Source organism: Suricata suricatta, chromosome 8 (assembly GCF_006229205.1).
Source record: "Suricata suricatta isolate VVHF042 chromosome 8, meerkat_22Aug2017_6uvM2_HiC, whole genome shotgun sequence".
In the NCBI taxonomy this organism is placed as follows: Eukaryota; Metazoa; Chordata; class Mammalia; order Carnivora; family Herpestidae; genus Suricata; species Suricata suricatta.
The window spans coordinates 40,120,011-40,143,780 of NC_043707.1; the positions used below are offsets into that span (position 1 = coordinate 40,120,011).

The 23,770-nt window shown below is 52.3% G+C and overlaps 1 protein-coding gene across 7 annotated transcripts in view; it reads left to right on the forward strand.

Annotated features, from left to right (window-relative positions):
* Positions 1 to 3: 3 nt before the first annotated feature.
* Positions 4 to 23,770, forward strand: part of SEMA6C (semaphorin 6C) — a 24,807-nt gene continuing 1,040 nt past the window's right edge. The window contains exons 1-20 of one of the 7 annotated variants that reach the window (XM_029948644.1): positions 4 to 515; positions 10,727 to 10,815; positions 13,609 to 13,657; positions 15,395 to 15,566; positions 17,331 to 17,445; positions 17,720 to 17,780; positions 17,937 to 17,993; positions 18,349 to 18,450; positions 18,667 to 18,757; positions 18,952 to 19,071; positions 19,273 to 19,361; positions 19,680 to 19,897; positions 20,175 to 20,306; positions 20,593 to 20,745; positions 20,959 to 21,132; positions 21,402 to 21,548; positions 21,804 to 21,881; positions 22,019 to 22,074; positions 22,274 to 22,318; positions 23,194 to 23,763. In XM_029948644.1, the coding sequence (XP_029804504.1) occupies positions 15,449 to 15,566; positions 17,331 to 17,445; positions 17,720 to 17,780; positions 17,937 to 17,993; positions 18,349 to 18,450; positions 18,667 to 18,757; positions 18,952 to 19,071; positions 19,273 to 19,361; positions 19,680 to 19,897; positions 20,175 to 20,306; positions 20,593 to 20,745; positions 20,959 to 21,132; positions 21,402 to 21,548; positions 21,804 to 21,881; positions 22,019 to 22,074; positions 22,274 to 22,318; positions 23,194 to 23,763 (2,326 nt within the window). In that variant the 5' untranslated portion in view covers positions 4 to 515; positions 10,727 to 10,815; positions 13,609 to 13,657; positions 15,395 to 15,448. Of the gene's footprint in view, positions 516 to 10,726; positions 10,816 to 11,337; positions 11,561 to 12,508; positions 13,658 to 15,394; positions 15,567 to 17,330; positions 17,446 to 17,719; positions 17,781 to 17,936; positions 17,994 to 18,348; positions 18,451 to 18,666; positions 18,758 to 18,951; positions 19,072 to 19,272; positions 19,362 to 19,679; positions 19,898 to 20,174; positions 20,307 to 20,592; positions 20,746 to 20,958; positions 21,133 to 21,401; positions 21,549 to 21,803; positions 21,882 to 22,018; positions 22,075 to 22,273; positions 22,319 to 22,689; positions 22,786 to 23,193; positions 23,764 to 23,770 lie in introns of those variants that run through there. The other 6 variants (XM_029948645.1, XM_029948649.1, XM_029948643.1 and 3 more) reach the window with 6 other exon arrangements.

The following is a 23,770-nucleotide window of genomic DNA, read 5'->3' on the forward strand; positions in this document are numbered from 1 at the left end:
TGGCCCCAGAGCCTCCTAGACAGACAGCAAAGGTTAAAAGGAATACCGAGCGTTCTGTAGGAAATAGCCCTTTTTTTCTTGAGGTTAGGAGGCGGGATTGCACATCCCCTGCTCTCAAATTGTTCGTTTGCTTCTTTCTTTCCTCGATGCCCAGTTCCTCGAGATCTTCTACTTCTGTGGTTCTGGGAAGGATATGAAGTACACATTGCTGAAGTAGGGGCCACTGGGGGAAGTTTTGAAGACTGAATTGAGCTTAGGCTGCAGACGCCAGAGGCAGGCCAGAGACCAGCAGGTGTGAGAGTGTCCCAGGAGTCTCTGGGGGAGGGTGCTGCTTGAGGCGGCTGTACCTGGAGCACAGGCCTTCAGTACCTGCCGGGAGTGAGGAGTGGCGTGGACCGTCTCTGCCCTTGAGAGGAAAGTGCTGGGGTCAGGGCGGCCAAAGCAGATGTGGCCAGCAGGGGTCAGCACAGCACTGAACCACTAGTGCAAGCAAGCAGTGGGATGCAGAAATGAAGGTAAGTCACATTTTCCTTTTTTTTTTTAATGTTTTATTTATTTATGAGAAAGAGACAGAGTGCGAGTGGCACACAGAGAGAGGGAGGCAGAATCTGAAGCAGGCTCTAAATTTGAGCTGTCAGCCCAGATCCCAATGTGGAGCCTGAACCCACAAACAGTGAAATCATGACCTGAGCCAAAGTCTGACGCTTAACCGACTGAGCCACCCAGGTGCCCTGGTCAGTCACAGTTTCTGAATGAGGCCAAAATATTTACCATCAAGAATCTGACAGCCTGGTCAAGGAGATTAAGCATGTGTAACTCTAATGCGAGTCAAATGATGGTGTTCGTTTTAACAGAAATTGGAAGAATAATGAGCGTAAAGAAAAGTCTGGACAGTTTCAGACAGGAGGGCTGACAAGGCCGAATGAGAAGGGTGGACTCAACTATTTGCCAGGCAGAGACAGAGGAGAAGTGTTTCCCAGGTGATGGGGATAAACATAAGCCATCCAACAACTAAAGGTAATACAGGGTGTACTCAGGAAGTGCTGATTTATTCTGTTTGCAACCCAGGTTGTTTGAGGGAGATGTGAAGAAGGAAAATGCAGATCATGGTAGGTGTTAACGGATTTGCTTGAAGGTTCACACTTCTGTGGGCAATAGGGAGACATTCAGCATTTTGAATCAGGGGCGAGAAATCATTAGCTCAGTGTGAATGGGTTAGAGATTTCAGTGAGGTTTTAGCTGAGGGCGGGCCTGCGGGATTGGCATATAGCTTGCTTGAACACAGGATGAGGCCTGATGAGACACCTTGGGCTTTGATGACTTTACAAGAAGTTCTAGCAGAAGGGGAAGGATTGAAAAGTTGGTTGGCTTGCAAAAGTTGAAGAGTAAATCAAGGGTCTGAAAGAGAAGCCACCCGCATACCACTGACTCCACAGTTGAGGCCTGGCCCCTTCCTTACTCCCAGCTCTTACCACCACAGGGTCCAGGGCTGAGGGCCCCAGATACAACCTAGACTCGGAAATGTTGGCAGCGCCTTTGAGGAGTGTGATGGCAAAGGGATGAAGAGCAAGCTGCTTTCCAGGTAGCTTCAGGGGGTGGAGAGCTGGACTGAGAGAGGGATTATTTTTAGCTTGGGGTTTGAGAACACTTGTAGGCTGAGCAGGAAGGAGCTGGTGGAGAGGAAAGCTTCCCAAGCACAAAGGAGAAGGGATGGCCACGGAGCAAGGTGGGGGGGCAGATGGGAAAGAGCAGACTCGAGTTCAGGAGGGGGGAATGAGTAGAGAGAGCAGAGCATCTGTTGAAAGCACTCTACTCCATGTTATATAAATAACCTCACTTAACTCTCTGGTACCCTTCTGAATAAAATGTCACCACATCCTTTTTGCTGATGAAAAAGGCTGAGGCTTCAAGAGGTTAAATAACCTGCCCCCAAATTCCAAAGCTAGTCAATGGCAGACTGAGGGCTTTAGGATGATTCCCAAGCCTTTTGTGCTAATTTCCTTGCAAGATGATGAGGCAGTAAGTTCAACCTCGTAGTGAATGTGGCAGCATTCTACTCCTGTGTGCTCTGATCATTCACTGATCATACGTTCTGGGGACAGTCATCAGTGGTACTGCCAAAATCATGGGAGCAGTGAGAGTCCTTTTATTTATTTATTATTATTAGTTAATGTTTATTTTTTAGAGAGACAGCATGAGCGGAGGTAGGGAGGGGCAGAGAGAGAGGGAGGCACAGAATCCAAAGCAGGCCCCAGGCTCTGAACTGTCAGCATAGAACCCAATGTGGGGCTTGAACCCATGGCTTCGACCTGAGCCAAAGTCACACGTTCAACTGACTGAGCCACCCAGGCTCCCTTGGAATCCTTTTTAAAAGAAATGTGCAATCTGAGGCACCTGGGGTGGCTCAGTCGGTTGGACGCCCATCTCTTGACATTGGCTCAGGTCATAATCTCAAGGTTCCTGGGATCCAGTGCTATGTCAGACTCTGTGCTGTCTGTCCCTCCCCTGCTGGTGATCTCTCTCTGTCTCTCTTAAAAAGAAATATTTTAAAATGTGCAACATAATTGGAAAATAAGAAAAGAAATGTGAATATAAAAAGATGCAAATACAGTAATACTTTCTGAATGCAGAATTCTCTGCCAATTCCTTACCCACTGATCTCTCCGGCTTCTCCTCTTGTCTGCTCCTTGTCCTCAGCTTTGTCTGTCCCTTGTTCTTGGTGCCAGCTGTGTTCTAACTCTCTCCATTCCGCCAGTACTCAGCATGTGTGGTTGCTGTCTCCCTCCCTTCACCCCGTCCGGTGTTCTAGACTTTCTCACTTCTTGTGTCTCTGCCTGGAACTCTTCACACACACACACCTCCTCCCTGCCTACTTAATTCTACTCAGCCTTCAGGTCTCAGCTGGAAAGTCAGACCTGTGGAGCCATCACACAAGTCTAAACCAGGTTAGACCCTTCTGATAAATAGCGCTATACCTCCCCCATTATAATTCCCCTCTTTGCTGTAATTTGTGGGTTTATTAACTGCATCCTCACTGGACTGTATACTCCATGAGGGCAGGGGGGATGCCTTAGCGCCTGCAGAGTGCCTGGCTCACACTGCTCAATCAATCTTGGCTGAAGGAAGAAATTCAAAACCCACCCAAGAAACAGCAGATGAGGGGAAATAGTAGCAACGCAACAGTCACATGTAATATTGTTCACTTAATTCACTGCGGACAAGTCTTTCTTTTCTCTTAATCTATACCCATTTTTAGTAATCTCCAAACCCACAGAATATAGTTAGCAGCAAATTAAAAGAGGAAAGAGGAGCTTTTAGAAGCAAGAACACTGATAACAAGGAGAATTCTCACAGATTGAAAGAAGAGACTAGGAAAACAAAAAAGCAGACAAGTGAAAACTAGCATTCGTGGCCATGTAGAAGAGGACCCAATAGCGTTAACCATGCGTATTCCAGCCTTTGGCGTCCTCCCTGTTTTCCTGTACAATTAAGTGCACAGTGCTTCCTCTGAGTAAGCAAATTTTTGGTTAAATGGTGGCATCTTAAATGTGTGAAACACTTTTGGATTCACCAAACATTTCACCTGCATTATCTTACTTGATTCTGTGAGGCGGGCAAGCAGGGAAAGTGGCCACTCAAAGAGATGACAGACTCCGTGTTAGAAGTGCCATAGCTCAATGGAGATCTTAATGACCTTGTCATGCTCTTTCCACTATATAATCCACAGAAAGTTAATAATCCCCTTTTGAATAAGCCCTGTTTGAAACAGTCAAAGTGAAAATGTTTTGCACTTAATTGGATAAACTTCAGCTATCTGGGAAAACATGCAGAAGGGAACATTTCTGTTTCTGTTTAACTGAGGTTGCACCATCAGCACTTGTATCATTTCGGGAAAAGAAAATTCAGTGTGATTTGAAGCAGTCAAGTATGACTTCAGCCTAACATTGCTGGAAATAGTTCACATCTTTGATGCATTTATATCTTTCTCCACTCACCAAACGCCAGGCATTATTACTAAGTGTTGGAGATACAAAGATAAAAGACAAGCTTCCTGTTTTTACACTAAGTCATAAAAACCTATGTCTATATGGAAATGTCCAAAAAACAATTGTAAAAGTGAGTTCAGAACTCAGGAGAAAGATGCAGGTTGAATAGCTAGGTTTTATGAAGAACAGTACATAAGTCATTGCAACGTTTGGTGTGGGTTATCTTGACCAATGAGAATGTGTAGAGGAAGAAGAGATGTCTACAGATGTGACCCTAGGGAACACCAGCATTTAATTTTTGATACAGAGAGAGACAGAGCCTGAGAGAGAAGGAGACAGAGAACCGGAAGCAGGCTCCAAGCTAGCAGTCAGCACAGAGCCTGACGCAGGGCTCGAACCCACGAACGTAAGATCTGTCCTAAGCCAAAGTCAGAGGCTCAACCGACTGAGCCATCCAGGCGCCTCCAAAGGGAACACCAGCATTTAAGTAGAGATCAGAGAAGCCTTAGAGAGAGAGGCTATAGTAATAGAAGTTAAGTCATTCATTCACTTAAGAATACATATATTTATTAAGCCCCTAGTCTCTGTCAAGAAAAGAAGGACCCAGGAGCCAAATGAGGAGAACATTTCAAGGAAGGAGGGGTCAATAGGGTCAAATGCCATAAAAAGGGCAAAAGGATAAAGTCTGAAGAGCTGTTCATTGAATGTGACAAAGGGGTCATTAGTGGCCTTGTTGAGAACAATCTCAGTGGATTGATGGGGGCAAAAAAATAAGATGATTGAGAAGTGAATGAGAAGAGGGAACTGGATACGGCAATTATAGTTGACTCTTGAAGTTTAGCTGTGAAGGGGTGAAAGAAATTGAGAGATGGCTAAATACAGACAAGGATCAAGGGAATGTTGAGAATTTTTTTTTAATCATGTGAGATACTTGCGCATGTGTAGATGCTGAGGGGGAAGTGTCATTAGAAAAAGGAAAGGTTAAAAATGAAGGAGAAAGGATTTGAAGACCCATGGAATAAAGCTTGTAAGTAGGAGATAAAGAGGACAGATATATTCAGCCAATGTGTTAATAGTTAACACCTGCTACATGTATATGGTGACAGGCAAGACACTGTGAACATGGAGCTTACGGGAAGGTGGGAAGGTGGAGCTTGCACAGGGTGCCTCATCTACTGAGATGACCTAGATGTGAGGACGCAGCTGAGGGCACCTGGAGAGAGCCCAAGACGTTGGTAGAATTCTCACATTACTACTACTATTTTTTCTGAAGATGGATGTAGCTTTTGCTGAGATCAGGGAAGAAGTACTGATGAAGGAAATGAGGAATGAGGTGGAAGTTTGAAAGAGCTACTTGTAAGGATTGAGAGAGGGTGATTTTCCAAGCTTGGAGACCCAGGAGTTATTAAAGGCTCTGATCTATGGGACTGTTTGTGGAATTTTCCCCATAAGACCCCGAGGAGTATGAACAGAGTCATTTGGATTTGTCCTTTGAAATAGCTCTCTGGTTCATCCATTTCTTTCTATAGCCAGTACCAGCATCCTTACCTGACTGCCTTTCTCCCCTCAGCCTTGAACCCCCTATTTTCTTGCTAGTCGGTTTCCTTGCCTTCTTGCTAAAATAAAGCATTTTGATAAGTAACACCCTTATTTGAGAACTTAAAATGACATCCTTTTCCTGTCAGATTATTTTAACCTACTCACTTTAGCATTCCAGGCCTTCCATAAATCGTCTCCCTCTTCCCTTTTCCTCTGCTGTTACTAGTATCTTTCTTACATCATATCTATGTTTCGGGCTCCGCATGCTTACAAAGCACAAACTTTTGCTTAAACTATGTTGCTCTTTGGAACATTTTCTCCTTTCTTTTGCACCATACTGACTCCCACTAAAGTTCTCCCATCTTCCATGATAAAATATATCCAACACTTTCCCTGCAGTCATCATGAAGAACATTTATTGTCTTTATTTCATTTCAAAATTCAGTGTAGCTCTTTTTTTTTGAGACTTAGTATTGCATTTTAATCATTTAGTGCATATAAGTTTTATTTTAATTCCAACAGAAGGACGTATTCTTTTTTTTCTTTTTCAAATATTTTTGAGAAATCTCTATACACAGTGTGGGTCTCAAACCCACAACCCCAAGATCAAGAGTTGAATTCTCCCCTGACTGAGCTAGCTAGGTGCCCCAATTGACACTTTCTTTGTGTTTTCTTTCCCTTTCTTTTTTAAATTACTATTTTTTAATGTTTATTTATTTTTGAAAGAGATGGCATGGAAGAGAGAGGGGCAGAGAGGGGGACACAGAATCAGAAGCAGACTGCAGGGTCTGAGCAGTCAGCACAGAGCCCAATGTGGGGCTCAACCTCACAAACTGTGAGATCATGACCTGAGCTGAAGTCAGACACTTAACCAACTGAGCCACTCTGGCATCCCTTAAAATTTTGTTTGTCTGTTTATTTATTTATTTATTTATTTATTTATTTATTTTGAGAGAGAAAGAACGCATGTATGTGAGCAGGGTGGCTCAGTTGCAGAGAAGGGGGGAGAGAGAATCCCAAGCAGCTCCCCACAGACGATGTGGAGCCTGACGTGGGGCTTCAACCCACAAACCATGAGATCTTGACCCGAGCCAAAATCAAGGTTCAAATGCTTAACCAACTGAGCCACCCATTAGCCCCTCTTTCTTCTTATTGAAGTATAGTTAACACACAATGTTAGTTTCATGTGTACAACATAGTGATTCAACAAATTTACAGGTTATGCTGTGCTTACCATAAGTGTAGCTACCTTTGGTCACCATACAATGCTAATAGAGTGCCATTGACTATATTCCCTATGCTGTCCCTTTTGTCGCTATGACTTGTTCTTTCCATAACTGGAAGCTTGTATCTCCCACTCCTTTTCATCCATTTTGCCCATTCCCCAATCTCCTGCTTCTGGAAACTATCAGTTTGTTCTTTGTGTTTATGGGTCTGTTTCTGCTTATTGTTTTTTTTAGATTCCACATACAAGTGAAATTATATAGTATTTGTCTTTATCCTCTCGCTCTTTTTTTGTGTAATTGATGACTTTATGTAGTGTTATGTTTGGCTTTCTTTCTCTTCATTTTTTTGTGTATCTATTACAGGTTTTGATTTGGTGGTCACCATGACATATCATAGCTTACATATCACATCCTAAATATATAGCATTCTATATTGATAGTCATTTAAGTTTAAACACATTCTAAAAAGAACTTGTTTGGGGTACCTGGGTGGGTCAGCTGGTTGAGCATCTGACTCTTGATTTTGGCTCAGGTCATGATCCCTGGGTCGTGAGATTGAGCCCCACATTAGGCCTTGTGTTGATTGTGGAGCCTGCTTAAGATTCTCTCTCTCTCCTTCTGCCCCTCTCCCCCACTCAAGTGCTCTCTCTTTCTGTCTCAAATAAATAAATAAATAAATAAGAACTTTTTCATTCTCTGCTCAAAAGATATACATATATCTTTTGTCTGGGAAACTCTTCATTTCTCTGATTCTAAATGATCACCTTTGCCAGGTAGAGTATTCTTGGTTGTAGGTTTTTTTCCTTTCACCAATTTGAATACATCATGCCACTCCTTCTGGCCTGCAATATTTCCACTGAAGAAATCAGCTTCCAGTCTTAGGGGTTTCCCTTGTACGTAACTTTTCACTTCTCTCTTGCTGCCTTTAAAAGTCTTTTTTTAGGGGCGCCTGAGTGGCTCAGTCGGTTAAGCATCCGACTTCGGCTCAGGTCATTATCTCTTGGTTCGTGGGTTTGAGCCCGGCATCAGGCTCTGTACTGACAGCTAGCTCAGAGCCTGTGGAGCCTATCTTCAGATCCTGTGTCTCCCTCTCTCTCTGACCCTCCCCTGCTCATGCTGTTTTTCTCTCTTTCTCTAAAATAAATAAAAACAGTAAAAAAATTTTTTTAAATTCTTTATCTCGAACCCACGAACCATGAGATTATGACCTGAGCTGAAGTCGGATGCTTAACCGACTGAACCACCCAGGCACCCCTAATTCTTTATCTTTAATCTTTGACATTTTAATTATTATGTGTCTAGTGTGGATCTCCTAGGGTTCATCTTGTTTTAGACTCTTTCTGCTTCCTGAACTTGGATGGCTATTTCCTTCCCTAGGTTAGGGAAGTTTTCAGCTATTATTTCTTCAAATAAATTTTCTGCCCCTTTCTCTCTCTTTTCTCCTTCTGAGATCCCTATAATGCAAATGCTTATTCTCTTGATGTTGTCTAAGAGGTCCCTTAACCTACCTATTTTTAAAAATTATCTTATTTTTGCCCTTCAGCTTGGGTGCTTCCCAGTATCTTATCTTCCAGATCACTGATCTTCTTCTGCATCCATTAATCTACTGTCGATTCCCTTTAATGTGTTTTTTAATTTCAGTTATTCTTCAACTTTAATTTATTCTTTTTTGTATTTTCTCTTTGTTGAAATTTCTTTGAGTTCCTCCATTTTTCTCTCCAGTCCAGTGAGAGTCCATCTTTATACTCATTGCTTTATTTTTTTTAAGTTTTTATTTTAATTCTAGTTAGTTAACATGTCATATAATATTAATTTCAGGTGTACAATATAGTAACTCAACATTTCCATATGTTATCTGGTGCTCACAACTAGTGCCTTCCTTTTCTTTTTTTTAAAGTTTTTTTAATGTTTATTTTTGAGAGACACAGAGAGAGAGAGAGAGAGGGGAAGGGCAAGAGTGGGGAAGGGGCAGAGAGAGGGGGAGACACAGATTCGGAAACAGACTTCAGTCTCTACACTGTCAGCACAGAGCCCATCTCAGGGCTCGAACCCTTGAACCATAAGATCATGACCTGAGCTGAAGTCAGATGCTTAACTGACTGGTCTACCCAGACACCCCAATTAGTACCTTCCTTAATCCCTATCCCCCCCAACCTCCCCTCTGGTAACCACCATTTTGTTCTCTATAATTAAGAATCTTCTTGGGGCGCCTGGGTTGCCCGATTGAATGTCCGACTTCAGCTCAGGTCATAATCTCTCAGTCTGTGAGTTCGAGCCCCACCTCAGGCTCTAGGCTGACAGCTTGGAGCCTGGAGCCTGATTCAGATTCTGTGTCTCTCCCTCTCTCTGCCCCTCCCTGCTCATGCTCTGTCTCTCAAAAATAAATAAATGCTAAAAAAATAAAAATAAAAAGAAGAATCTTAATATCTTTTTCTCTCTCTTTTCCCTTTGCTTGTTTGTTTTGTTTCTTAAATCCCTCATATGAGTGAAATCATACGGTATTTGTCTTTCTCTGATTCTCAGTATTTCTCTTAGTGTTATATTCTCTCACTCCATGTCATTGCAAATAGCAAAATTTCATTTTTTATGGCTAAATAATATTTCGTTACACACACACCACATCTTCATCTATTTATCAATTGATGGACATGGGCTGCTTCCATATCTTGACTATGGTAAGTAATGCTACGATAAACATAGGGGTCTGTGTATCCCTTTGAATTCGTGTTCTTGTTGATCATTACTTTAAACTCTAACAGGCATACTGGTTATCTCCATTTAGTTCTTTTTCTGAGGTTTTATCTTATTTTTTCATTTGGAGCATATTCCTCTGTCTCCTCACTTTGCTTGACTTTCTGTGTGTTTCTATGAATTAAGGGAACAGCTACTTCTGAACTTGAAGGAATGGTCTTAGGTATGGTCATCCCTCGTGTAGACTGTATGTGCTTGATGACTTTTGCTGGCTGGCTGGAGTTGTGGCTGACATGGATTGGGGGTCACGAGGCACCCCTTGCTGGGTCTGCTCTGATGGGACGGTAGATGACACTTCTTTAAAGACTGTGACCACATCCCACAGCGATTTGTACCTGAAATAAATGCTTAATACTTAATGGATGAAGCTGAGATTTTAGTTGAGCCCTAAAACTTTAAATAAATTACACCTCAATTTCCATTTACTGATCTATTTTAATGAGCACCTATTTGAGTACCTAAGTCCTTTACTAGGACCTGGGGAGATACATCCCTTGCTTACTCACTGTGAGGCTTAGCCCAGTCAGTGAGCCTGATCTGAGTTCACTAAAGACTGGCAAACCCCTGTGCCTCCTTTCCTCTTGTCCAGAGACTAGTATGTGGGAGTAGGGGAAAGGAGGTGCCCACTCAGATAAAACTATCCAAGAATGCCAATGTCTCCCAGGCCACCCACTATCCTGGGAATTTTGAGAACGTCTTTTGTCCCAGCCCCCACGCAGGGAAGAATCTTAGCAGGCAATACCAAGGTGGGAGCCAAGCACTGCTGTCTGAAGTCCCATTCTCCCTCCCCACTGACCTTCCCAGAATCAAAGAGTCTTTATGGAGGACGGAGACGGAGAAGAAGCAGTTTTGCCATTTGAAGGAATGTCCAGGGCCCTCTGAAGAAAGATGGAACACTAATCCTGTGTCTGGGGGCCAGTAAGCCTATACATAGGGTTGGGACACTGGTCACTTTCCCTTTTTGGAGCCTCCATGTTGCTCCTCTTTCTGTGTGATTCTCTGAGTCAGTTTGTCCCAATCTCCACGTCTCTCTTTGGCTTGAGCCCCACTCACCTGTCCTCTTCCATCAACCAACAGACTGCCTGCCAGCCACACTGGCTTCCTGGCTCTGAAGTTCCTGGCCTAGTGGCCTAAGCCCATCCTGCTCCGACAGTAGGGGTGAGAGGGGAGGAGATGATGGAAACACGGAAAACCTCATGGTGACATCTTCCTTTCCTTTCCCAGGCCTCAAGCCTTCAAGCGCATACTAGGCCTCCCTTACTGGGGTCATGATGAACCAGAGGAAGCACGTGGGGAGAAATAAGGAGGTTGAGGTAAAAACAGTAAGAGAGGAGGGATAGAGGGTCGAAGGAACACTAGAGGCTGAGGGGGGAGCCTCCCGAAGTGGAAGCCGGGTAGCCAAAGCCACTGGGGAGAAAGGAGAGAGGTTGAGTCGCGCGGCTCTGACAGCCCAGCCCAGCCGAGATCCCCGGGTTTCCCGTCGGTCTCTCCTTCCAGCTTCTCTTCCTCCCTCTCTTGTGAGATTTCTCCCCAGGATCTCTCCATGAGACCCCCCCCTCTCTTCTGTACGAGTCTCAGCGACGGCCCGCGGGTTTCTCCATCTCGCGCGCGGCTTTGGTCTCTGGCTCAGCCTCCCGGCCTGGCCCTCTCGGTGGGCGGTGCTCCTTACACTCCGCCCCCAATGAGAACTATTGGTGGAGAGGTGTCAAGAAGGCGGTATCCAGCCAGCGTCCGAGAGTCTGATTGGTTGCGACGACCCAGAGGCGGGCAGGAGGCGGAGCCGGCCGGGAGGCGGGAGGGGCGGCTGGGGCCCGGCCCAGAGCCCCGGGCGGTCGCATTGTTTTCCTGCGCGGAGCCGCGGCAGGAGTGGGGGCTGCTGCTGGGACGCGGGGCTTGCCCGACCAGACAGCGCCCGGGAGCTCACCTCCAAGCTCCATCCCATTCGGACGCTCATCACATCTCGTCAGAGCCCCAATCACGGATTGCGAACTTGGCGTGGTGCGGGGCTGCTGCCCGCCCGCTGCGATCTCGGTCCCGCTGACCCGGATCTCGGAGCAAGTACCCCGGAGCAGGGATGGGGTTGCAGGGAGGCCAGGAGGATGGGGGGGCGCTGCAGGCTGGGGGCAACCTGCCGAAGTGCGAGAGGGAGCCAGGAGGGTGCCAGCGCGCTGTGTGTCTGGTTGTCGGAGAGGGTCAGCGGAGTTGGGGTGCATGGAGGGAGGAGGGGACCGTGGCCGAGCCCCGTCAGTGCACTGTTGGGTGCAGCGTCTGGGCGCATCTTCCCACGGGCTTCTCTGAGTCGCGTCCCCTGGACTGGGGAGAGCGAAAGGGGATTATTTGAGGCGCGCACAGAGGATGGAAACCCTGGTCCCTTGAATCCCGGGCAGGGAAACTAAGGCTCCGAAACCCGCGGAGAACTGGACCCTCTCGATGTCTCTGTAGGGATGGGAAGGGGGACGCGTCGTTCCGGACTTTGGTGTCACGGCTGCACCTCTGTCCTTGTGCAAGCGAGGAGTGTGAGCACCTCTCAGGGGGTTGGGTTGGGCAGAAGTCAGGGAAGGGGACCTCCGAGAAACAACAGTCCCCGTGCCCTTCTCCTTTCTTCACCCCACTCGTCCCCCGGGCTTTGTTAGACCAGGGTCTCCCAAGGAGGAGAGCCTAGCTGGAGACTGCACCTTTAGCCCGCGGACCGCGCTCAGCGCTGGCCCCAGGCCTGCCCTCTTCGGTTCCCAGCCTCTGGCCCTGTTTCTCTGGCCTGGGAGACCCGCCTCCGCTCCCCAACCCCCGCTCCCATCCTCACTCTGTCTGCGCCTGCAGGCCCCTCCAGCCCCTCCTCCCGCTAACGTGGCTCTGGGACCCGGTCCCGGCCCAGACTCAGCTACCCGCCCCCTCTCGGAGCCCCAGATCCAGTGAGGGGGAGACACGTCGAGCCCCTGGCCCCGGGCCCACCTTATGCCAGGCTCTAAACACCTGGATTATCCTCGTTGGGGGTTGGGTGGGAGGTAGAGTAGGTGCGGAGCCAGGGGCAGAGGGTGGGGGAAACGTCTTGGAGAAGAGAACGGCCTTCAGCCTGTTTCTCCAGGATCCTCAACGCGCCCCCCACCCCCTCTACCTCCCGTCAGTCAGCTCCCCCAGAGGAAGGTGGACTGGGGCGGGAGACCAGCCTGAGAGCTTCCTGCTATTGTCCCCAGACTCGTCTCCCCTTCTCCATCCCTTCCCCAGCCTCCCCCTCCACCCTCCCTTGACTCTGGTTGTGACTCTGGCTCTGACCCTGACCACTCCCCAGATGTGGCTGTAGGGCCAGGAGGAGAGAGAAGGGTTGTTTTCTCTCCCAGCAAAGGGAGGACCTGGGAGGAGAAAGGGATGGCCAGGCCTCCCCCATTTGCTTCAGGTGGGGGGTATGATGCATCTGGGATTGGTCTCAGCAGAGTAAGCCTTTCCCCAGGTCCAGGGTGAGATGAGAACTGCTCAGATGCTGCTCCTCCAAGAACAAATGTGGGAAAAGCCCTCTTAACGATGTATCAAGCAAGTCTAGGGGCCAATGCAAAGGCCAACCAAGTGTTTTCAGAGGCTGGACTAATCCAGCCCAAGGTGGGGGGTGGGGTGCAGAGACATTGGGCAGGAGGTAGGCAGGACTTGCTCTTTCAGGGGAGAAGGAAGAGGCTGGGGGTGCTCACTATCAGAGCATTTTGCCTAGAAATGAAGAGCATGTAAATGAGATGCAAATTAGCCTCTATTGTCCCCAGCTAGGGCGCTTTTGCTATGAAGGCTGCTGGATTCTGAGGGTTTTAATGTGGGAGTGGTCGGCATGCCCCACAAACTCTCCCTGTCACCCTTTTCCCCAAGACTGGGCCTTCAATTCCAGGAGTTTCTGGCTAGGGCCCAACCCCAGCCCCTGTCCTCACATCTCCAGGTTTGAGGCGGCGAGCACCTTTGTAATCAAGCTCACTGTCACTGTCAATGCCCCCCACACCCACACCCTTCCAGGGCAGCCTGTCCCTTTTCCTAGCCTCAGTAGACTTCTCCCAAATTTTCACATTTACTTTTAAGAGATGTGGTAAGGAGGTCTAACTAAGCCTCTTCCCTCCTGTCCCTTCTTCCATCAGGTCAGAGGTTTTCTATCCCCTCAACCCCCCACAGGAGTCACGACCCCAGGTAAGGAAAGGGCAGCAGCGTTGAGGGCAGGGGATGGAAACGGGAGCAGGGAGAGGGTCTGGCTGTTCTCCCCACTTGCCAGAGGCCAAAGTTGTTTCCTGGGTGAAGATACCAGTTGCTCAGGGCAACTTGGAGGGGGGGAGCAGGTCGGGGAGGGTAGGAGACAGGCTGTGTCCCTTTCTCTTCCCCTGGGAGCACCAGCATCCGGAAACCTGGGGATGGTGTGGGGGGGGGCGGTGGTTAGGGAAGCTTGGCCGTTCAGCACCTGAGGAGGGTCGTTAGCTAGCTGACTGCTCTGCCCCTGGGGAGGGGGTCATCATTAGATGTTCCTACCCCTTCCCCTCCTCCAGCCCCCTTGGGACCCCATCTGACGTCAACCAGCCCCACCAGTGACGCTGGATTGGGGGTGGGGTACACTTGGGTGTTGGCTCCAAGGGTGGATTTGGGGAGATGGAAGGGGCTGGGCTTGGAAGCCCTGGGTCTCTTCTTTCGGGACGTGGCTGGATGAACAGCTAAGGATCTGCAAAGGAGAGCTGTCTGCTCACTGAAAGGAAGGATCTGCACCCTGACCTGATTTCAGGAGCTCATCAGCCCCTGACTTCAGTTTGAAGGGAAGGAGGGCAGGAAGCTGGTGGACATACACCTCCCACTGTGGGTCCAGGCAGGGGCAGCTGGGGCGGGCTTGGTGGTGCTACTGGGCAGGAATGAGGGCTGTCTCGCCATCCTTTCCACCATATCCATCTTTTCCTGGACTTTGGGCTACTGTTGCCTGCCTATTGTTGAATTATTTATATTTCCATTTTGAATCAGCCCGAAGAGGAAAGGAAGGGAAAGGGGGACATATATGTTTGGCCATTTCTCCTCACCACTCACCAGTGTGGCCAGTCCCATCATTGGCTCCTAACAGGGGGTGGTTCTGCCCTTCCTCATCAAGTACATGGCCTGGTTCTTAAGAGCCAGGGAGGGAACAGGGGGTTAGAGAGGCTGGGAGGGGGCACAGTGGTCGGGCAGACAGCTGCAGCCACAGCTAAATTTAGCCTCTGATCTGGCTTTGATGTAGATTCATTTTTGGCTAAAGCAGCCCCCCACCCCACCCCTGACACCCCTCCCTACCCGGCTTCTCCCTAAGAGCTCTCGAAGCATGAACTTAGACCAAGACCATGACCCCTGGGCTGCTGCCCCCTCCCCCAACTCTGGTCTTCCTCAGGCCCTGAAAGGGGCTGGCTTCCTCACAGCTGTGTCTGCCTGGGCACAGAGCCTGACTGGCCTCCCAGGGTGCCGAGGGGGTCTGCAAGGGAGGGGGAGGGCGATGTGGTGCCCTCTTCCTCCTTCCAGTGCCAAGGAGTCACTATTTATAATGTTAAGGCTTCAGTGTCTAATTATAACTGAGAAGGGGTTAGCAAGAGGGGGGCCAGGAGGTGTCACCTACCGAATGTCCCAGGCCCAGTCAGGAGAAAGAAGAGGCTGGGTGAGAAGGCCTGGAAGGGGAGAGCGGGTGTGTCCTGTCCTTACCTGGGGTCATGCCTGCAGGTCTCACACCAGCCAGTTGGGGCTAGTTGGAGAGGGAAAGGCCTTGAGTGACAGTGACAGCTGGCTGGGACTGAGGCAGTGCCAGGGAAAGGGTTGTTTCCCCTAAGCCCAAAGGGTCCTCTGGGGATAACATGGGGGGCGGGGCGCCTGGGTCGAGGCTGAAGGGATCCGGCCCCTTCCCCCACTTTTATCTGTCCCCTCTTTCAGGGCCGGCATATGGGTGAGGGGGCACCCCCTGGGGCCTGAGCTGCCCCGCACAGGATGCCCCGTGCCCCCCACTTCATGCCCTTGCTGCTTCTGCTGCTGTGGCTCTCACTTCCCCATACCAGGGCTGCCTTTCCCCAAGACCCAGTCCCTCTGCTGACCTCCGACCTGCAAGGTGAGTGCCCTGGCCCACCTGCTGTGTGACCTGGCTCAGCACCAGAGACCTCTGTGGAGGAGGCCCTGCTTCAGGAAGACACTCAGCAGAGGGGAGTAGCCGCCTAGAGCAAGCTCAGGCCAACCCCTCATCTCTGCTGGCCCCACTTCCTTCACTTCGAGGCAGCATTGTCCTTCAGTGGTTAGGAACCCAGACTCTGCACCAGAGCAAACCTTAGCAGGTTTGAATCCCCACCAAGCTGCTTGTTAGCTGCATGACTTTGGTTAGACTGTTTAACCTTTCTTTGCCTCAGTCTCCTCAGCTGCAAAACAAAGATAACAAATAGCATTCCAGCTCACAGAGTTATTTAGGGATTCAATTAGGTCGTACATGTAACGTGCAGAGAACACGGCCTGGCACATGGCAAACGCTTTCTGTGTGTTTGCTATTATTATTCGTTACACCACAGAGGCCCAGGACTGGTTCCGTGGCTCCCCACACGTCTCCCCTTCCTCTCCATCACGAAGCCCAAGTCCTCCTGTGAGGGAAACCATACGCCCACTTGTTTCTCGGAAGACCCTTTATCTAGTTGCAGGTTCCAGTTATGTATGTAGGATTTAGAGTAATTTTAAGGACTGCAGTTGGGTCATTGGAACTAAGTGTCAGCGGATAAGGATAGCAAACGCTGGCATGCGTCAGACGCGGTCCGAGCACCGTACTGACGTTAAACCATCCATCCGCGAACCCTGAGCTCCCTTCGAGGACTGATGATTATGGGTGCCGTGGTCAGGCTGGTGGACACTGGGGTTGGTCCAAGAAGGCAGTAACCTGGGACGGCTGAGGTGGTTCCTAGAGCCTTGAGGGGACGACACAACAAGAGGACTGGAAGAAAGGGAGGAAGTGCTCCCGACAGGACAGTGTACGGCATGGGAATGGAAGGGGGTCACCAGCCAGCCCGATGACCCTTCCAAGAAGGGACTGTGTTCAGCTCTGGAGTAGGATAGACCCGGATCTGAGCCATGGTGCCTGCCACTTCCCAGCTAAACTATGGAAATTCCTTAATGTCTTTAAGCCTCAGGTTCCTCATCTGTAAAATGGGGCCAGTATTACCTTCCTGCAAGACAAACAAAGAGTTCTTTTTTTTTTTTAATTTTCTTTTAAATTTTTTAAAAATTCTTTATCTTTGAGAGAGATGGAGAGGCAGAGCATGAGCAGGGGAGGGGCAGAGAGAAAGAGGGAGACATAGAAGCTGAAGCAGGCTCCAGGCTCTGAGCTGTCAGCACAGAATCCAATGCAGGGCTCAAACCCACAAACTGTGAGATCATGATCTGAGCCAAAGTCAGATGCTTAACCAACTGGGCCACCCAGGCGTCCCTCTAATAAACTTTACTTGATAAATGAGTGATGTCTTGCATATGGGTAGTCTGTGATGCCCAATATCACTTGATCACAACTAAGACAATGGTTCCTGAAATTCACTTTGATATATGAGTGCTTTACAAGCATCCTTCCAGAACAAATTATGCTCGGAAACCAAGTTTTATTGTACTTCCCTTACAGGTTTGTATTAAATGAGGCAATGCATCTAATGTGCTAACTTGGTGGTTGGCAGAGGTTAAGTGCTTAGAGCTAGTATTATTTTATTAATAGCTATATTAATAGTAATTTTTAATACCTCACAACTCATATTCCTCACCCACAGTGCCTGTGGCAGGATTTCATCTGCCTAGAAAGGGTAGTGTGGTGTCCTGGCTGGGCCTCAGCACCCACCTCTCTGTCCTCTAGGGACTTCCCCATCATCCTGGTTCCGGGGCCTGGAGGATGATGCTGTGGTTGCAGAACTTGGGCTGGACTTTCAGAGATTCCTGACCTTGAACCGGACCTTGCTAGTAGCTGCCCGGTAAACTGGCCGCTGCACCGTTGTGGGGCCGACATGCATGCTCCTGGGCGGACTTGGGAACTGCATGGCCACTGCAGCATCTTGAGGGGACACATGGGACATGGATATGCTGGGATCCACAGTGCAAAAGCCAAGGCATGGAGTACGGGGAGGAGAGAGAGCAGGAGGGCTGCCTTGCTGTCTCCAAGCTTCTGGGCCTCCGCAGGGGGGGCAGTAAGGAGCTCAGGTGGGGTGCCTCTGCCTGGCTCTGATCCCTTCCTCCTTCTCCCTTCAGGGATCACGTTTTCTCCTTCGATCTTCAAGCCCAGGAGGGAGAGGGGCTGGTGCCCAACAAGGTAAGAGGTGTGGGGGGGGGAGGTGCAGGCGTGGAGATGAGGCTGGGAAAGGTCTGGTGGGGGGCAAGCGGGTGGGGAAAGAATCCCAAAGGAGCCATGATATGAGGGGGCATCCAGGTGGCCCCATGATGCTCCCTCTTCAACTTCTCCCTTCAGTACCTAACATGGCGGAGCCACGACATGGACAACTGTGCTGTGCGGGGGAAGCTGACGGTGAGGAGTGGAGCGGATAAGAATCTCCAGGGGAGGATTTCCCGCCTCCATCCTAGCTGTCCTCCTCCTCCGCTGTGCCTGGTTTCTGCCCACTTCCATCTTAGGCCTCAGCCCCCTGGGGGAGAGGGAAGGGCCAGGAGAGGCAGTGACTTGGTGACTGGTTTGACCTTCTCATAAGCAAGGGATGCTCAGCAGGCCCCAGAATCTGCCTGGGGTTGCAGGGTAGCAGACTGCATAGCTGGGATTTTACCCCACATTGTCCTGCCTGGCTCAAGGGAGGTGGCCTCACTTCCTGTGACTCTCTGTCCCAGTCCCAGGGAGCCCTGTCTCTGACCTTGAATTTTGGCTTCTCTAGGACGAGTGCCACAACTATATCCGTGTTCTCGTTCCCTGGGACTCCCAGACGCTCCTTGCCTGTGGCACGAACTCCTTCAGCCCTGTGTGCCGCAGCTATGGGGTACAAGGGCGGGGGCAGGGGGTGGTGAAGGGGTCAGGGTGGGAGTAAGAAGAGACCCCCAGGTGGGCACTCAGTGAGGGTGGAGGAGCAGGAGTGGCCAGAGGGCAAAGGTCCTGAAGGGGTGGGGGAGAGAGGCACGGGGTCATGGGAAGGTGGGTTACAGAGCCAGGCCCCAAGACCCTGCCAGTTCCAACAATCTGCTCCCTCTGCCCCCAGATAACTTCGCTGCAGCAGGAGGGTGAAGAGCTGAGTGGGCAGGCTCGATGCCCCTTTGATGCCACCCAGTCCAACGTGGCTGTCTTTGCAGGTGCGAACAGGGGCTGGTGAGAAGCAGGTCTGTGGTGGGAGGGGGCTCCCACCTTAGCCCTCCTCCCAATTTGGTCTTTCCCTCTGCTCCTGAGTAGAAGGTTGGGGTAGGGGGCAGGGCCAGGGGGAGTGAAGCAGGGGTGTAGGAGGCCCAAGAAGAGCCAGATCCCTGACTCCCCCTCCCCACCCCTCCAGAGGGCAGCCTGTACTCAGCCACGGCAGCAGATTTCCAGGCCAGTGATGCTGTGGTTTACAGAAGCCTTGGGCCTCAGCCCCCACTCCGCTCGGCCAAGTACGACTCCAAGTGGCTCAGAGGTCAGGGCGGGCCTGGGGGAGGGAAGCTGCTCTAGGGGCCAAGGTACAGGGGGTAGGGGGGAGGACTGTGGTGGGAGCAGGGACATGGTGGTGGTACTGGTACTGTGCTGGTAGTATTGGTACTGTGCATGTGTGCAAAGGCCGGAGGCCACGTGGGGCCCGAAGTCTCTGAGCACACTGTTTCCCGTCTCTCCCCCTCAGAGCCACACTTCGTCTACGCCCTGGAGCATGGGGACCACGTCTACTTCTTCTTCCGTGAAGTGTCCGTGGAGGATGCCCGGCTGGGAAGGGTAGGGAGGCGGGCACCAGGGGTGGGTGGCTGGAGGCTTAGGCTGGGTCCTGACAGAGCCAGTCAGAGTCAGCCAAGAGGGCCTGGGCCCTAATCTCCACATGACAGTCCCTGGGACTCTAAGCCCCAGCTTGGAGGAGCCTCTAGCCCTCTGGCCCCACCTCCTGCTGTGTCCCCCATCCTTGACCCAGGCCGATCTAGCACATGCACTCTTCCCTCACCATGCCCCTAACAGTTGTCTCTTGGGCCTTGGATGCTCCAGCTCCTGGGCCCTGCCCCCGGCCCCGCGGCCCTCACACTGCTCCTGGTCCTCCTCCAGGTGCAGTTCTCTCGAGTGGCCCGTGTGTGCAAACGTGACATGGGCGGCTCGCCTAGGGCCCTGGACCGCCACTGGACATCCTTCCTGAAGCTGCGGCTCAACTGCTCTGTCCCTGGGGATTCTACCTTCTATTTTGACGTCTTACAGGCCTTAACCGGGCCTGTGAACTTATATGGCCGCCCTGCTCTTTTTGGGGTCTTCACCACCCAGACCAATAGGTTAGTACCAGACTAACCAACGTGGCCCAATCTGTGCCCTGTTCCACCAGTGTCCAAGCTCCCCCTACTGATGCCCCTCTAGTGAGGGGAAACTCCATTCAAAGCCAGTTTACTGTTCTCTTTTTTTTTCCCTCCCAGCATGGCCCCCAGAGACTATCTCACCCTCCCGGGCTCCATGCCCTAATGTGGTGCATAACGGTGGCTGCCCTGTGTCACCTGGGAGGGGCTGTGCTGTCCCTCCCAATACCCAATCCGCATCCTTCTCTGGCTCTTTCAGCATCCCTGGCTCTGCGGTCTGTGCCTTCTACCTGGATGATATCAAGCATGGATTTGAGGGCAAGTTCAAGGAGCAGAGGAGTCTGGACGGGGCCTGGACACCTGTGTCTGAAGACAGGGTTCCCTCCCCAAGGTATGCAGGATGGGAGTGGCCTTTGTGGGGGTAGAAGCAAGCGGTGTGTTCCCACATGGGATTATAGGGAGAGGGTCTGTGGAATGATGGGAGGGGGCTCAGTGAGTCAGCACGGGACTAGAGAGCTGTGGGGAAAAGGGAAGCAGTAGTTGAATGTCTCTGTGAAGGAGGGGGGAGTGGAGGTTACCAGTCGTGTTTGGGAGCAGTTTGGGGGTGGGGGGTGTACAGAACCTAACCAAACCCTGGGTCCCTGTCCTAATACGGCTCCTTCCCATGTGCCCACCAGGCCAGGATCCTGTGCGGGGGTGGGTGTGGCTGCCCTGTTCCCCTCTTCCAGAGATCTCCCTGACGAGGTCCTGACCTTCATCAAGGCTCACCCGTTGCTGGACCCTGCCGTGCCACCCGCCACCCATCAGCCTCTGCTCACCCTCACCAGCAGGTATGCGGCTAGACAAGCGGCACTACAGCCCGACCCCCTGTGCCCCAGCCACTCTCCTTCTCTGACCTCCCCAGGTAAATCATATTGGTGGGAAAAAGCATCCCCAAAAGCAGAAGGGAGAGCGATGAGAAGGAAAGTCTGGGCTGGGGGAAGGACTGTTCCAGGCCATCTTCCACTGGTCACGTCGTCTTGACCCTAGGTCTGTCCCTCCAGGGCCCTACTGACCCAGGTAGCGGTGGACGGTAGGGCCGGTCCCTACGGTAACACCACAGTCCTGTTTCTGGGCTCTGACGATGGGACAGTGCTGAAGGTGCTGCCCCCGGGTGGGCCATCTGGGGGCCCTGAGCCCATCCTGTTGGAAGAGATCAAAGCCTACAGCCCCTCCAGGTGAGGCCTTCGGAGGGCAGTCCCTCCCGCCCCCCCACCCCCGGGCAGAGCAGGAGTGGGATGTGAGGTGGTCATGGGCATGGGGTGAACATCTGCATGGCCGAAGCTATGAGACAGAGGGACTTGGCAAGACTCTGGATGGTGGAGGAAGGGCAGCCCTAGGAGTTGCATTTGGGGTTCGTCTGCCTCATCGCCCTCTGTCCTCTGGCTCACCCAGGAGAAAGGAGCCCCATCTGTCCCACCTCTGATTCCTTGTGGCCTCTCCCTAGGTGCAGTGGGAAGCGGGCAGCCCGGACAGCACGGCGGGTAATAGGGCTGGAGCTGGACACCGAGGGTCACAGGCTCTTCGTGGCTTTTTCCGGCTGTATCATCTACCTCCCTCTCAGTCGGTGCTCCCGGCACGGGGCCTGTCGGAGGTGAGGAGGGGCTGGGGGGCAGGCTACCTGGGGAGGTGTCCTGGGTCAAAAGGAGCATGAGAACACAGGCATGGGAGGGTGGGTTTGGAAGGGAGGGTGGCCTAATGTGTCCCGCAGGGGCACAGGACCCAGGGGCTGGGACAGGGACTAGGGTGGGCGGGACAAGGATGGAGGATGCACAGGGCCATGGTGACAAAAGAGGCGGGGCGTGGCTGTGACTGGAATGCAGAGCCTCACAGGCTCCATCTTGCCCAGGAGCTGTCTGGCTTCTCAGGACCCATACTGTGGCTGGCATCGCTCCAGAGGCTGTGTGGCTGTCAGGGGGCCTGGTAGGTAAGTGAGGGGTCCCTGGGTCTCCTGAGGAGAAAGTTCCCCACCACTAGGAGAGGGAGCTGAGGGCCAGGGTAGGGCATGGGGGCAAGATGCCTAACTGCCCTGGGCCACGTCCGTCCACCTCCACTTCTTTCTAGGGCTGATGTGTTTCCAGCTGGGAGCCAGGACACCATGGAGGACAGTGACTGCCAAGGTAAACGGCGGGTCGCTGGAGCCGTGACTGCACATGGCCCTGAAGGCCTCGGCCACCATCCCTGGGGCTGTGGGGGGGCTGGGGCTGTGGGGGGGGGGGGGGGGAGAGTGTCTGTCCTTCTATGGCACAGTCACCCCTTTCAGTTCTTCATGAAGCCTGCCCTTGCCCCCCACCTTCACCCTGTTTCCCTTCTTTATAGATGGAGCTACTGGGAGTCAGTCTGGCACAGGGGATCCTGCTTATGGTGAGTCCACCTGCTCCCACTCCATCCTCCCTGCACAGCCCCCACTCCCCCGAGTCTGCACTCCACGGTGGCAGCAGACCAGCACCCAGTACACACCAAGCAGGTCTCCAGGGTTAGCATACGCCACATGCCCAGCATACAGCTCAGTGCTTGGCAGGCACCAGGGTGCTTAATAAATAGTTTTTGAAAAAACACATTAAAGAACATCCTGCATGGTGAGCCCTTCCCGGCCCCCAGAAAGTAGAGGCTGAGTTCTAGACTTTTGGGTTCCAAAGAGGGTGGGGTGGGGTGGGGGTGGGGAGGACCCTCTGAATGGTGTCAGAGGTGGGAAACCGGAGCCTCACTGGCTCTGACCTGGTCTCTGTCACCAGTGCTTCTGGGTCCTGGCCCTCCCCCTGAGACCCCCAGCCCCCCCAGTGATGCCCACCCCTGGCCCCAGTCTTCCACTATTGGAGCTCACACTCAGGGTAAGGGGGCTGGGCGGGCGGGACAAGAGTGAAGCGTGGGGCTGCTGATTCTTGAAGAATTCGAAGCCCCTCACTGACGCGTCTGATGCTCACTAATGCCTGTTTGGAGCCTCCTCTCCCCAGAGCCGGGCATCTCGTACCCACCTCCTGCACGGGCAGAGTTCGCCACTTGCTCTTGGCATGGCTACGGGGCCCAGAGCTGGGATGGGGCCTACCCGGGCCTGAGCTCGAGCCTGTGTGTGAGAACTAGTGTGATGGGCTGTGCGTTGAGGGGTTTGGGGAGGTCGTTCTGAGGAGGGTCAGGCTGTGCTGGAGCGAAGCCGTGCCCTCCAGCCGCTGCAGAGAGGTGCAGGCCCTCCCGCACCCACCTGCCTCCGCTGAGCCTCGCTCCTCCCTCTCGGTCGGCAGGGGTGCGCCGGGAACTCCCCCCAGCCTCAGCCTCCCTCTCCGTCCCCATCCCACTCCTCCTGGCCTGTGCCGCCGCAGCCTTCGCCCTGGGCGCCTCGGTCTCTGGCCTCCTGGTCTCCTGCGCGTGCCGCCGAGCCCACCGACGTCGGAGCAAGGACGTTGAGACTCCGGGGCTCCCGCGCCCTCTCTCCCTTCGCAGCTTGGCCCGGCTGCACGGTGCGGGCCCGGAGCCGCCGCCGTCCAAGGACGGAGAAGGGGCGCAGACGCCCCAGCTCTACACTACCTTCCTGCCTCCCCCTGACGGCGTAGCCCCGCCGGAGCTGGCTTGCCTGCCCACACCGGAGTCCACGCCCGAGCTGCCGGTCAAGCACCTCCGCCACGCGGGGGCGCCGTGGGAGTGGAACCAGAACGGGAACAACGCCAAGGAGGGCCCGGGCCGCGCGCGGGGCGGCCACGCGGCGGGCGGCCTCGCGCCACGCGTGCTGGTGAGGCCGCCGCCGCCCGGCTGTCCCGGGCAGGCCGTGGAGGTCACCACCCTGGAGGAACTGCTGCGCTACCTGCACGGCCCGCAGCCACC